Source organism: Phalacrocorax carbo, chromosome 9, assembly GCF_963921805.1.
Source record: "Phalacrocorax carbo chromosome 9, bPhaCar2.1, whole genome shotgun sequence".
NCBI lineage: Eukaryota > Metazoa > Chordata > Aves > Suliformes > Phalacrocoracidae > Phalacrocorax > Phalacrocorax carbo.
The window spans coordinates 28,866,130-28,881,119 of record NC_087521.1 but is presented as its reverse complement, the minus strand read 5'-3'; the positions used below and the strand labels follow the sequence as shown (position 1 = coordinate 28,881,119).

Genomic DNA, 14,990 nt, shown 5'->3' with positions numbered 1-14,990 from the left:
AGGGGCAGCTGTGCACCCCAAGCCCATCACATCTATAAGAAAAGGACTAGAAAGAGGCATAGGCAGGTCTCTTTGGAAAAGAAAGGATTAAAAAAAAAAAAAAGGAATTTGCTTCAAACCCAGAAACTCCTCTGGGGAAAAAAAAAAACATAGCTGCAAAAGAAATTCAGAGTCCTTCTGGGCAGTGTCTTTCCTCCTTATGCAAAGCCAACCGCCACTCGCAGCAGGGGGATAGCAAACAGGTCAGGCAGGGGAAGAAATGACACATAAGCAAGGGAATAACCAATGTGCTCTGCAGAATTAGGAACCAAACTGCACATACTCAGGAGCTCAGTGCTCACCCCTCTCCCAGCAGACTTGTGTAAGTAACCAGCTCTGACAGCCCTGCAGCGGGATTGTGCTGAGGAAAGGGCAAGCTAACACAGACACATCGGTGTTAACGTTACCCTTGAAAGGAAGTAGCATAAACACAAAATATTTGTTTCTCTGCTACTGTGCAACATCTGTTCCTGATGACTTACTCATTCTCTTCTCTCCCTCCCTCAGTGTTTCAAAGTACACAAGGAAGAGGCTCGCAGGTAGCCAACGCCGCTGTGCCCGCTTGGATGTTGTGCAACATCAGAGCCCGTTCAACAGCCTTTACGTGTGCAGAAGTCTGCACCGCTGCACTGGAGTTTGCCCCGCCGGGGCAGAGCTTTGCAGGATACGGCCAACAAACAAGATGCTTTCCATAGAAACTGCATTGTATTTTCTGCAATTCAGCACTTCCACATGTGAAAAATCTATGGGGATGGCAAACCTGAATACTTTTACCTGAAAGGCTGCAAATCTAATACTTTCCTCAGCAGACTTATAAAAAAAAAAATTCTTTAAAAAAAATCATATTTTAAACTCCTATTTTAAAACCCACTGAATCAGCCAACTTTGGCTGCAGTGCCAAAAGCCAGCGATGCAGTAAGAGCTCTCACTACATATATTTTTCTTCCACAGAACCCTGTAGCACCATGCAGTTGTAAAAAGCTAGGGGAGTTTATGCCAGGTCATGATGTGGAGACAGGGTCTCCCAGGGAAACTCCCGGCACCGACATTTTAGCAACAAGGCTTTTTCGATATGTCAACTTGAGAGGAGAATTAAGAGATACAGATATCATGACTGTGCATGAGATCATCCTGTGAGACAAATTTGGGCTTTGTAGTTACATTCCCGATACCTCCCTGCACTCCCCTGTGCTCCATCAGCTGCACACAGCCGCATCGCGTACCCTGAAGACCCAGTAAACGGAGAAAGACATATACAAAAAGGCACATTTTGAAAAACCGTTTTCCAAGATAAATCTCCTATGTTTCCTTACTCTGAAAGCAGTTGACATTTTTTGTTGGGTTTGAAATAAATGAAATAAAAAGCCAGAACTTCTGATTTGAAGGTGAATAATAAAGCCTTGCAAGAACTTGCCAGTATGCTACTGGAGGCACAGTGAAACACCGCAAGAAAGTCACTGTGCGCATACCATACTTCAGAGCAGCGTTCAGCAAGTTTTGGCATCGTTTGATGTTTGCAAATACTGTAGAACAAAGTGTTGTGTGATCTTTTAAATTCTACCTTTACAAGCGGCAAGGCTTAAAAAAACCCGAGTCCAATAAAACAGGTGGCTCTTGTTTCTGAAAGTCTCAGGTGACTTCTTAGCCTAATTTTAGAGGTAACAAGAGTTTCTGATTCTGCTGATGGTGAGGAGTTAAATGCAGTGCTCTGGAAGTATTGCAGTTTCTCTGCCCCGCTGGAACTCGGTGCTACCGGGAGCCAGAGCACCTCGGACCCATTAGCACCAGCAACAAGCAGCAGCAGTGCTATTACCATCATTTTAGGGTGAGGCCGTGCCCAGAGCCCTGTGCTTTACTCCAAAAACCAATCACCCCTTTTGTATTCAAATCTACAACCCCAGATTCCTCCCTCCCCCAAACTGTCCTCATCCTCTGGGTGCAAAGCCTAGCTCTCATCTTCGCTGTCTCTTTGCACAAGTCTTGCCCTTGCAGAAGGAGATAGAGGACCACCTGCAAACACTGCTGGCTGCGCCCTGGGAAATGAGGCACTCGGTAAGGTTGAGAACAGCAAGTTCAAGTCCCAAAAGGCTGTGAAAGGCCTGCAGCTCTGCCTGCATCCCTCCTGGGCAAGCACTGCCACCCCTGGCTTACTGCACTGGATGGCATCACTGAATCCAACTTCTTTCCTTCCCCAGCTTTGAGAAGGTCCAGACAAGGCAACGTTGTGTGCTTGAGACTGTACCACCTCTGGATATGTGGCGCTGAACAGAATTCAGTGCTTCAGTTTCATGGCATTGAAACTAGGGTTGGGTGGGAGCCGAGCAGCTCAGCAGAGCTCCCTCAGACCTGCAACCTGCTCCCCAGCTAGATCAAAACTCAACTCCCTAGGTAAACTTGAGCTTAAGCAAACTTTCCATGCTCCCTTAGAAGCATGGAGCTGGAATTTTGTCTGCCAGGTGTAGGAGAAGCACTGCCCAGATCGGGGGCGACGGTGAGCATACATTAATCCTGCTTCACCCTTCCATCAGCCCAGAGCACAGCAGAGATACAGGTGCCTGGAACACCAGGTCTCACAGATCAGATGTTTCCTAGCAGTTCCCCAGCAGCACCGGACCCGTTCCCCTCCAGCAGTGAGTTTCTGCACCATACTCTCAACATACATCAGCTGAAGTACTCAGACCTTACAGGGCACAATGCAGAAGAGACTGTCACGTTTACTACCTCATCCACTTACCAACACCACCACAAGCTACGCTGTCCTACAGTGGTCCAGCTCCAGCCTAACAGGTCTCTCAGTAACCTCTGGTGTAGCCTGGCCCTGCCTGCCTTTTCCTAGCATGATGTATCCGGACACCCTCCTTTCGATTTAGTGCAAGAAAAGTTAGTATCATTATACGAGGCTAACTGAGTTATTTCTGAAGTCAGAACCAGAGGTTCAGTTTGAAGGCTAGGAGAAAGGGAAGGCAACCATGTTTCGTTTTTCCCCCCTAAAAATTTCAATTGTGTTTATTAAAAAGATCAAAATTCTACCTTAAGCAAAAGCCTAAGACAAGCCACAGGAGAGCACAGCCTATATTCCACCAAGCAGATGTAGGTCCCTAAAAATTTCCTGAAGAACAAACATAGCTCTGAGGTCTTAACCTCACACATTTTACAGAAGGCACTTCTGCATACATTGACCCAACGGCCCATTTCTCATGCTGCCCACCTACAGACAGCAGCTTACGCCCTGGGGCCTCCTGTATCTTACTGGCCATGAAATAAAACACCCAGGGGCTTTAGAATAAACTCATTCTGCAGCTTGGCTGCTTTGTCCAAGACTCTGCATCCAGGCCTAGTTTATATGTTGGGTCAGTTCCCCACATAAGCCCATTTTTACAGCTCAGTCATCACACTGCTGGTAGAGCCTCCCTCCTTAGCCACCTGGAAAGGGAAAAACCTCAGAGTGTATGACCTGGACTAGAAAATAAGTGGAGCAAAAAAAAGCTTTCCAGGCTAAGGGACAGGTGGGCACCATGACAGAATGCCTGAGGAGCTTCCCACAAGCAGGTTAGACACATATTTGTCAGGTAAAACTAACGGAGAGTTGGCCCTGCCCAGGAGCAGGACAGATCAAATGACCAGGCAAGGTCTTTTCCCATCCTCTTCCAAGGACTGTGTCTATGCTCTTTGACAGCAGCAGGATGAAAGGGTTTGCTTACAAAATATTTCAGAAACAAAACTTACGTGTAAGAGCATTGCTAAGGAAATAAAAGGAAACCAGCTGCTTCTGACAACTGATCAGACATCAGAAGAGTTTAAATGCTAGTCATTGAACTACTGGTCTACCAAAACGAAGATATTTTTATATAATTTACAAAGCAAGGGAGAGAGAAGCTTCTGCTCCTCCAAATGTCACCATCCCTCTGTAAAATAAAGATAATTTCTGGTACACGAGAAATGTCGCGACCCACTCCTGGTCCTTTTTCAGTGCTCATTGCCATAACCTATTGCACAGATGTGTTGGATTTTTGAACACAAGATCTATTATGTTTCCTGCCAGAGGCCCAAATGTGTACAGGCTTTCAAAACACCTTGCCAGGTAGTTACTTTTTATACTGACTCAGTATTTGCCAGTAGTCACTGCCAAGCATTAGCTGGAGGTTGGGAAGTCAGCACTGCTAATGAAATTCTTCATATCATCTGAAAGATCATCCTCCCCCATCCCAGAGTAAAATTCAAGTGATGCTCACACTCGAGGACCTGCCCCAAGGCAAACGAGTGGAATTTGTAATACCCAAGGCAGAAGTGCCATCACCCTTTCTGCTCCTCTCTTGCACCCAGCTCAGCGCCGCATGGCATTTTTTCTGCAAAATCCTGCTGGACTAGAGCTGCCTTACTGCCCCACAGGGGAATTCAGCCCCTTATTTCCCCCACTTTAGAGACACTGTATTTTTACACTTGTGCTTTTGAGTCCAAGTTCCCTCAGTATGACCTTGGGAAGGAAGATGGCACTCATTCCCGTCTTGTGCCAGCCAGGAAGCCCAGCGCCTGCCAAGCCGACCAGACACCGCAGAACATCACAAAGTGCAAGGGAGGTTCTTCCCTTCCACGGCCAAAGCCAAAACAGCCATTTGATAATTAACCACCCAGATCGAGCCAGACAAGTCACGATGATGAAGGTGAAGATGGCTGTGATCCCCCACACAAGCTGCGCCCCGCAGGGTGGCCGGGATGAGGTTAGGGGCTGACCCCAGACCTTGCTCGCAGACACAGCGGCAGATGTGCTGGGCTTCCCCATGGTCTCCCCCTTGCCTGGCAGATGCTGGCCTCTCTGGGAAAGCGCTAAATGGATTCTGCTGAATCACTGCAGCAGATGGTTCGTAACACCACCTGGATAACACAGGGAAAAAAAAAAAAAAAAGAGAGAGATAGGGAAGGTTGGGGAACAGAGAGTACCTAGTGTGTGGGCTGAGTTACCCCCAGGGAGAAGCAACCTGTGGATAAGGTTGTCATTTGAACTTTTGTTTCCCCAAATTCATATGTTATTAAGATTGATAACATCCCTTTCCTGGCAATTCTGTCCTGAGGTCTACGATGTATATTGCTTCAAAAACCCTTGGGATGCTGGAACCCACCCTCTGCTGCTGAAAAATGCTGGCGGCGCTGCCCAGCACAGGCGGCTTTGGCCGGTGGCAGCACCAGCCTTCATCCCTGCCTGTGCCAAACTCCTCTTGCTGGGGTAGGGCACGTGCAAGGTTGATGCACGTACAAGGCCCAAGAAGCCCAAAAGTATTGACAGGGATTTTCAGGGTGATTTGGGGTTTCATTTTTTTTTTGTTGTTAAAGGTAGGTTGGCAAGTACTTTTCTGTGACAGATGATTCTGAAAGGGCAGAGGAGCCAGCTGTGTACAGATGTACAGAAGCGTGAAGCTGTACGAAAGGGAACAACAAACAGGTAACAATAACAGGTTTACTCACTCTCCTCCCTTTAAACAGAATTAGCAATATTTTTTCTTCCTTTTTTTTTTTTTAATTGGGATGGAAAGAGCTAGCCAGGAAGTGAGCAGAGGGCTATGGCGCATACACAGAGGACACACACTTGGAAAGCGCTTGGCATCCTTCTGCAGTGGCTCATCCCCATATATGAAAACTAAGAAACCAGGATCCCTCTGTCCTGTCATTATGAAAGACCTCTTGCTGCACAAAGTTGCTCAATCTGCAGCACTTCTAGCCAGGTCCTCCCCAGCACAAAACATCAAGTCATTTGAGACAAAATGTTCTCTAGGCAGGTCGCTCACAGCCCTGTTCACGATTCCTCCTCCTCCCAGGACAAGGTGTTTTCACACACCAACTGCACCGTAGGCTTGACTCCATTTCACTTGAGCCCAGCTTTGTCCTACATAGGCTGTTTTTGCTGGGTCACACCTGCCATTGATTTCCTCAGATAACAGCGGCTGTTTCATGTTCTGCTGCTTGCCTTCCTCAGCAAAACGGTGCAGAAAGGTATCGGCAAGCAAAGCTCAGGGTGGCATTACCCAACCCTGAGCAATGGTAGAAGCTGGATGGTGACAGTACTACCAACAAGCTGGGCAATACAAAGATCCCTCTATCCCTCCACCCCAACTACTTCACATGGGGGACCTCCCTCATTAACAGGCTTGGAGTTTTATTTCACCTGCAAGAATCTAATTTAAGCAATAAATATGGTCCATCCACACTCTGCTTCCCACAATGTAGGATTCAACAGCACCAGGGACCTCACCCGGTGACATCCCCATGGGTCAGCACGAACTGTCCCAAGTGGCTGGGAGGCACTTGGTCCAGACCTGCACCCCACCACCCAAGCTAGGAAAGAGCCGTTCATCCGTAGTCTCCAGCTGCCCAGTGACACGTGGCCAGATGCGCCCGGGCATCCACAGCCACCCCTGTGCGTACCAAGGCCAGACCACCTCCAGAAGGCACTTAGCACTTCAAAACAAAAGCTAAAAATAAATAAAAATGTTTCACAACACTCACCCCAAGGAGAACCGGGCTTTGCAAGGGCAGCAGGAACCCAAGCTGCTGGCATTGGTAGGACTGACCCTTGCCAAGCTAAGGAGCCGTTACGTGCTGTAATCCGGGAAGATGACAGCCCTTGCAGCCTGGGGTTAGGACAGCAGATGCTCCCAGGGGTCATCCCCTTTCCCACAGGGAAGGGCAGGATCGCTCCCAGCGTACCTGCAAGCTGGCAGGCAGGGAACCCTCCCTAAAGGGTTCCCATTGCTTATTCAGTACATACACACCCCACATCTCCCCTTTCCTGTACCCACTTTGTGGCCTGGTTTCTCCTCAAAGCTTTTTACATTTCACATTCCTAAGATTTAATTATGTTATCAGAACAACAGGCATCAGGATTTGGAGTGCCAGAATTCACATTAGCAATTGCTATCAACAAAGAAAATGGGCACAGCATGCCCATGCCAGAGTAGATGTGGGCTGCTCTCCTCAATCTACTCATGGTTATTTATAGCCTGTTTGCAAGCCATCCACCTCGCAGCTTTAGCTTCGAGCTCGTTTCTTTCTGAGCACCGTCCCCCTCAAAGAAAAGCCTTTTGCCGCCCCTTTCCCTAGCACGGCACCCGGAGTTGGACACATTTAGTTGATCTCTTGGGGCAGGGGGGATAAAACACCTTTGAATCTTCTTCCATTCATCCGCAACAGCAGAAAAGAGTGAAAACAAAGTGCCACAAATAAGCAGCTGCAGGGACATCCACCCCCAACGGTAGAAATGGAAAAAAAAAAAAGTTTCTAACACTTCACAACATCAGAGCAGGACCAGTGTGGGTCTCCAGCAGCTTTCCGCCCTCCCCGCAGACAGGGATGGAGGCACAAGCATCACGAGGCAGAACGCATGCTTGAACGCAGGAAATACCTACCTATTTTGAGATGATTGCAAAGAAGCAGCTACACGATAGCAGGAGAGAAAAGATAGCTGTGCCTCCACACCAGCATTAACTGTAATTTGCCCATCCCTCAACCAGCACCATTTCAAGGCAGTCAGATTCTGCCAGGATCCTTCGCCTCCAAATAATTAAGAAATACAAGATGCAATGAGCATAGCACAGGTGCAAACCTACCCACCAGCTTATTTCCCTCCCCTGAGCAGCAGCTGGCAGGGGCAGCTCGCATCTTCTTCCTCCTAATCCCAGCTCCTGCTAAATCAGCCCAAGTTTTAAGGTGGGCATTAGCAGGAGTTGGGTCAGACCTCAGCTCCCCCGAGCCTGGGACTTTCAGTGCTTAAGAGGACCCTTCACGCGAGTTAGCTGTCACGGCTTCGGTCAGCCCAGCGGCGTTGGGGTGCCGGCGGGCACCGGCGCCTTGGCCGGGCTGCCCTCGCACATCGCATCACTTCTGCCTTCACAGGCTCGTCACCCGGCCCCAGCACCCGCCTGCGGCTGTAAAGCGGCACCGCTCAGGGCATCGGAAGGAGAGCTGAGCCAGTTCAAACCTCCCGATACTCTGGTAAAAATGCAGAAGTGGTGTGGGTTTTCGTCCTGCCCGGTGACTGACTAAGGAAACGCTCGGTCAGGCTCTGACCGAGACACGGCAGCTCACATGCCTAAAATTCCATGTGGCCCTGGAGAAGAAAGAAATTATTAGAGTATATAATAATAATCGAAAAAGCAGCCCAACCACCTGTAAAATGTTATTAATAACAATCATTCATATTAATAAATAATAATTTAAAACCCAGACACCACACCCCTTCTGCTAAAGGGGGGAGGAGGAGGCTCAAGCTTACAACTCTAGCACATTTTATTTTGTGTAAATTTATAAAGACAACAATCCTAGTCACGATTGTCACATTGTACAGCACATACCAATACAGTTGCAAACAGAACTCCACGCAAAACTAAGCGCTAACAGTAGCTTGAATCACTCTTCCTGCGATTGTCGTATCTAGACTAACAGTATTACACTAACACTGAAGAAAAAATAGTTCACTATAAAACAGTGATAGAACGTTTTTATAAAATATATTCCATTCCAATAGCTTTTCTACATACCGTATACTATAAAACTCTCCCACAAAAATTAGTGTCTTTAAATATACATATTTAATCTGAACTGCACCAAGATTAAAAACAATTAAAAATATCAATGATTTTTTTTTTTTACATTAACTTCACAGTATTTGTTTGTAGTAGAAGACAAATCCAGTGTTTAAAATGCGGAGCAGGACTGTCCTGTACAGAGACCGTAACTGCCCCACAGTGAAATAGTTTATGAAGAGACAAACGTTAAGTGTGCAATGTTTTTAGTACTTCTCTGTAGAGCCATGAACCATTTTGAAAACATGCTCCGAGCTATTGCAACTTAAAAATAAGAGAGACACACAGAGAGATAGCCAAAAAAAGTCACCTTAAGAACAAAAATAAGTGCAAACATTCTTTTTACTTTAGAAATTCAAGCTATGAGGAGTGGGAACACAAATACCAGACTATGAGAACAACGTGTTCATGATGTAGCAAAGAATGAGAATTTTTTCCTTTTTTTTTTTTTTTTTAAAAACTTCTGCCCCATATTCACTGCAGTACAGAGCATGCTCATAGCATCAGTTTAATGAATTATCTCTATACTAAGATCAGACACAAACTTGTTTCAACTTTTCCCTGCTCCATACGCTAATGACATTCTTATGGCACATCCTATATTATGATCTCCAAATAGAAAAAAAAGAAACAGTAACTGAAGACTGAAATGCAGAAGTGTCACAAGAAAGCAAAATTAAGATTACCAGCTTCAGTAATGCTGACTCTACATTAAACTCTTTACATGTTGTTCAACATGCAAACCCCGCTGTTATAAAATTTAAAGTGAAGTGTAAATTAACTAGTTTTGAAATAGATTAACAGTAATAATTCCACTTCAAAAAAAAAGCTAATAAATACTATATCAAGTATCTTCAGGAGAAAAAAAATAACTTAATTTTAGTAGAAAGAAAAATAACTTAATTTTAGTAATTTTGTTCAGTGCTATTTCCAATCACAGCAAAAAGGAAAAAAAAAGGAAGAAAAAACTGATTAAGTAGAATAAGACCACAGTACCAAAGCCACTTATGCTCAAGATACAGTACTCTCCCACAACTTTCATATGTAACAGGTTCAGAAAAAATATTTTACAGTCAAGAAACTAGACTGAAAACAAAAAAACCCCAAAACTATAAATAGAAGAAAAATTTCACATTACATGTACATTCATAGTTTAAGAGATGAATAACAAAAGGAGGCTGTAACAGGTAGATCCTGATTTTCTTTAAAAGAGGAAGTACTTACACTAAAAAAAAAAAATAAAAAAATCAATCCCATATTATTTATGTAGGTAGTGCTCAGTTTTTAGACCAGAGAGGGGAAGGCATTGGGAAATTTTTTCTTCATAAGATGAAATACAGTATTTTAAGCACAACTTTTAAAAACAATCTAACTCAGTGCTTCAAATTAATTTAAAAATAAACACTTAAGTTTCACAAAACAACTCCAGGAGTGTCAGGAAAGCTGGTGAAGCAACACTAATGCAGCAGAACGACATTCAAAACCCTCAGATATTATTATTATATTTCAGTCCCATGTACATGTACCTTGAATGGGTAATTTGACTGGAAGGGAATAATCTGATATTTACTGACATGCACAGACCAAAGGATGCTCTATTAGGCAAGTAATTGAGTTATTTGGAGTAAAACCAGTTATAGTTACAGGCAGCCTCAGTATACAAACTAACTAAAAAAAAACCCCACCTAAAAATACCCACAAAACCCCCCCTGAAAAGGTGGGACACAGGGAAAAAACTTGGGCCATGTTTCCCCTCCAGCGGCTCATCTTCATACTGCCCCTTCAAAATACCAGCGATTGCACAGAATTCAGCCCGGAGGGAATCACCAACTTCATAAAAATTAAAATAAAATTCTGAGCTGCTGATTTTAGCATAGCAGCAAACTTTTCAGGCAAGATAGCAGAGCATCTCCTAACACACAGGTATTAGTTATCTTGAACACCCCAGGAGCTGCTCTAGGGATGCTGTCCCGCCCCGAGGAGGGGCAGGATCAGCCCCTGGGTGTCGATATGGGAATGAAGTTATTCACGTATCATATGATTTTTCACACATCCTATTTCGCATCCTTCAATATTTTGGGAGTGAATATGCTGCAGACAGAAAGAGTTTTTCCATCCACGTTTTATGCTCAAAAGCAGCTTTTCAGTAGGTCAGCTCACAGATGAAGAGGATGAGTGGGAAGGGAAAATTTAAGTCAAATCCCGAGGCAAAAACTTCTCATTCAGATTTTAGGACTGACTGCAGAACTACTCTAATATAATAAAAAGAATTAAAAAAAAGACCAGTAGCAAAGACGCAGCCAGGAATCCTCAACCCCCTTTGCAACTGGGGCCAGTATATGGTCTCGTCTAGCTCTATAAAATAAAGAGTACGGTCGCTTACCCTGTGATATGCAGACAAGTTTCTCTACACTGAAATGTATTTAAATCATAGCTCGTCTCTTCAGATGCTTCTATGCAACACGCAGAGAGCATTAGGGGAGCTTAATGGAATCCAAATTTTTCTCCGGAATTTGCTGATAATCTTTTTTGAAACAAAAAAAAACCCCAACCCTACCCCAATAAAAACCCACCCCAACCACGAAGCAAGTACTTCCAGCATGAAAACAGACACTAAATCATTGCAGAATTACTTAGATCATTTCACATTAATAATGTAACATGGGTGCACAAGAGAAGACCTAAAGGACAGGGTTGGGAAGGGGGGAGATGGAGAAGTGGAGGGAACTGCATCAAAAGGCCTCTGGAGTGTATAACCTCTGCATCTTTTGAAGATCATATACCTGAAGTGAATATCACCAAAATAAAATAAAGAGAGGGGGATGGAAATTAAAATTTAGATGCTGCCTTTTTTTCCTGTTTTGTTTTTAAAGGGTGGGGGAGGAGAAAGAAATTAAAAAAAAAAAAATCACGCATCTCAAACAACCAAGGACTTCACAAGGCCACAATGAAATTTGCGGATATGTCTGTACAAATCCCCAGACTGCGTGAACCGTCTCTCGCACCACTTGCACCCGTGGGGTTTCTCCCTGGTGTGCACCACTGCGTGGCGGCTGAGGTTGTGGGAATACTGGAAGCTCTTTCCGCACTGGCCGCAGGTGTAAGGCTTCTCCCCCGAGTGAGTCCTCTCGTGCCTCTTTAACGTGTACATGCAAGAGAAAGTCTTTCCGCAGAGGGTACAAGTGGGGACGGACCCGTCGGGGGACAGGCGGGTCCGGGAGCCGTCCTTGTCGCGGAAGTGAGAGCTCAGGTGCAGCTGAAGGATGTGCGGGCTCGGAAACACCTTGCTACACAGGGGGCAAATGCAGATATGCCCGGGAGGCACGAGGACGCCCGAGGAGATGTCTGACGAATCCATGTCGTCCTCGCTCTCGTCTCGCTCTTGATCTATATCCTCCTCTCGGGCATGAGAGCTGCCATTCCCCGCGAACATGTGTCCTAACCCTGTCACTAGGCTTTTGGCTGAATTCCCAAAATGCTGACTCTCCGGACTCCTGGCTTCGCCGTCCTCCTGATCTGACAGCAAGTCTTGTTCATCTTTAACAAGTGGCTCGGTACCCTGCTGCTGGCTGTCGGAAGCCAGCTGTCCAAAGACATAGGAGGGGTGTAAGGAATCTCTCCCCGGCACAGGCTTGAAAGACAAATCCAGCGCGCAGTCCACATCACTCGAAGCCAGGGGATGGTTAACAGACCTTTGGGACAAAGGTCCTGTGGAACTATTGACATTAGCCTTTGTTTTTCCAGCTGCTGCGGCGCACGGTTCTGCCTCTGTCGGCACAGAGCTGACACTTATATGATCAGAGGACCAGGCGGGGTGACTGCTGACCTTTTCTTTGCCTGCTGCTCTCTCGTATTCTGCAACGCTGAATTTTTGTTTGTTTCCTGGGTCAAACTCGTGGACCAGGGGCAATCCAGCATCTAGAAAATGCTCCGCTTTCTCCAAACTAGCCATCTCATCATTAATCTTCTCTTCCGAACATAATTCTTTATCTTTCAACTTGCCCTTGCAGACTTTCACAATGTCATACATGTGAAGGTAGCTAGCCGCAGCCAGCACATCTTCGACCGGGAGACTGTTGAATTCCAGCTTTCCCTCGTACATGAATTCGAGCAGCAGGCTGAAGGCAGGGGCTGTGACAATGTCACTGTTCAGATGCACAATATCCCTTTTGTCTAACTGGTCCCTGTAGAAAAGATGGAAGTACATACTGCAAGAGGCAAGAACGGCTCTGTGAGCTCTGAATTGAGCTTCTCCAACTAAAACAGTACAGTCACACAGGAAGCCCTGGTGACGCTGCTGACTCAGACACTGCAGCAACTGGCGGCTATGGTCTGGAAACTCCATTCTTCCTTCATAACCTGTTCAAAACAGGAAAAACTTGAATGCTACTGTAAACTAAAGCCTCCTAGCAGCTGTAACAAACAGATCGGCTTTTTGGTAACACAAGCCAAAGAAACAGCCTTGGAGATAACGTTTACTGTTAATTGTCTGTAATAGTTTTACTAAGGGGGGGGAGGGTGGGGGGGGTAAGGGAAAAAAAACCCAACACAACATGCTTCTCATCCTTTCGCACCTGCTCCGAACAGGAAAAACTTGATTGTAAGTAAACAAAAGCTAGTAAAGCAGCAGCCCCTCCAACCTTTGTTTCTCCCACTAAGCACTTCAAAAATTAAGAGGAGAAAAGCATGCACACACAGGAAAAAAAAAAAAAAAAAAGAAAAAGCATAAACTCCCAGGCTGTGTTCCCAGCAACGCTAACGCGGGGCATCTTTTAATAAAGCATATTACCCACGTCATGCGCATACACACACGCACGTTTAAACTTTATCCTCAGTCGTTATGCACCGAATCACAACAGAAGAGTCGCGGCTGTGCGCTGGGGAAGCGGCGTTTCTGCAGGGCGGGGGGTGACCGGGGAGAGGCGCCCCCGGCCCCGCATGCGGAAAGGGGCGGGGGGGGGGGGGTGGTAAAGAGAAAAAGTTTTCCCTTGAAGTTATTAAAAGGCAAGGAGGAAAACAGGAGGCGTAAGGAGGGGGCGAGGCAGGGCTGCGGCGCGGCCGGGCGCTTACCTTCCCGCGGGGCGCGGCGGAGGCGGCCGCGGGCGCGGAGCCGGGCGGGCAGGAGGGAGCGCGGGTGCGTGCGCGGGTGCGAGCGCGAGCGAGGCGCGGCGGGAGGGCGGGCGGGCGGCGGGAGGGCGGGGGGCGGGAGGGAAGGAGGAGTGCTCGGTTTGCTAATTACACCGCAAGCTGGAGAGTCAGCTGCTCTGACTTCACTGCGATGGAAATGCTACCTCCAGCTGTGCGCCTTTTAATGCCATATGTTACTCCAAATCTCGCTACCAGCCAACCACAGCTTGCTGCCTTTTAAAGTTCCAGCAGCCCCATTTATAGCCCGCGATTAAATCCCACAAACTTGCCCCGAGCCCGTCCCCCCCCCCCTTTCACATTCCCCCCCCCCCCCCAACACACACACACCCCGGACCCCACCTCCCGCCGCAAAGTTGCTCCCCGCAGCCCGCCGCCGTGACCTTCCCCGGCGCCCGGCTCCGCGCAGCGCCTGGGGGGGGACACGGGACACGACCGCTTTCCGGAGGCGCCCCCCCCCCCCCCCCCCCCCCCCCCCGTTTTGCAGCCGCGCTCCCCAACTTTGCATGGAGGACTTTCCCCTTGCGCGGGGGAGAAGGGGGGGGGGGGGGGGTTGCCTGGCCCTCCCTCCCCCCCCGGCCGGCTCACCGCGGTACTCACCGGCGTGCGGCGGCGGGGCTGGGCGTCCGCATGTGCGCGGCGGTGCGCGGCGCTCCGCGGGCGCGGCGCGGGGCCGGCGGCGCGGCGGTGTTGTGGAGCAGGTTGTTAGCCGGCCGCTCTCGCGATACTTTCCCTCCGAGCCGCGGGTGTGTGTGAGTGTGCGTGTGTGTGTGTGTGTGCGTGTCTGGTGCACACAATAGCCCCCGCCGCCCCGGCCAGCCCCGCCGCCGGCGGCCGGTGTGCGCTGCCGGCTGCGCCCTCCCCCTCCCCCTCCTCCTCCTCCTCCTCTTCCCCCTCCCCTCCCCTCCCGGCCGCTGCATTGGCAGCGCGGCCGTCCCGCTCCCAACTCCGCTGCGCCGCCGCGGAGAGGGCGCGCCCGCCCGCTGCAGCCCGACGTGCCGCGGGGGGCACGGGGGGGTCTGCCCGCCCAGCGGGGAGCGGCGCCGGCGGGGGCGCGGGAGTTGCGCGGGGCGCGGGAGTTGCGCGGCGCCCGCCCCGTGCCGGGGATGGGGCGGGAGGGGACGCGCTCCCCCGGATTTATCTTAAGTTGCGCGTCAGCTGATAAATACCAGATGCCTACGGATTTTTCAAGATGACCTTTTCGGTAGTTGATTTGAATTTTAAATTTTAATT

The 14,990-nt window shown here is 48.1% G+C and overlaps 1 protein-coding gene across 2 annotated transcripts; it reads right to left on the bottom strand.

Annotated features, from left to right (window-relative positions):
- Nucleotides 1-8,292: 8,292 nt before the first annotated feature.
- On the bottom strand, nucleotides 8,293-14,609 carry ZBTB42 (zinc finger and BTB domain containing 42). Of its 2 annotated transcripts, none has more exons than XM_064460901.1 (2): nucleotides 14,358-14,609; nucleotides 8,293-12,971 (listed from the first exon to the last, which is right to left on the bottom strand). In XM_064460901.1, the coding sequence occupies exon 2, from the start codon at nucleotides 12,955-12,957 to the stop codon at nucleotides 11,530-11,532; it is 1,428 nt and encodes a 475-aa protein (XP_064316971.1). In that variant the 5' UTR covers nucleotides 12,958-12,971; nucleotides 14,358-14,609; the 3' UTR covers nucleotides 8,293-11,529. The 2 variants fall into 2 exon arrangements, with proteins under 2 accessions (XP_064316971.1, XP_064316972.1); XM_064460902.1 differs by lacking the exon at nucleotides 14,358-14,609 and adding an exon at nucleotides 13,683-13,794.
- Between the last annotated feature and the right edge of the window lie 381 nt (nucleotides 14,610-14,990).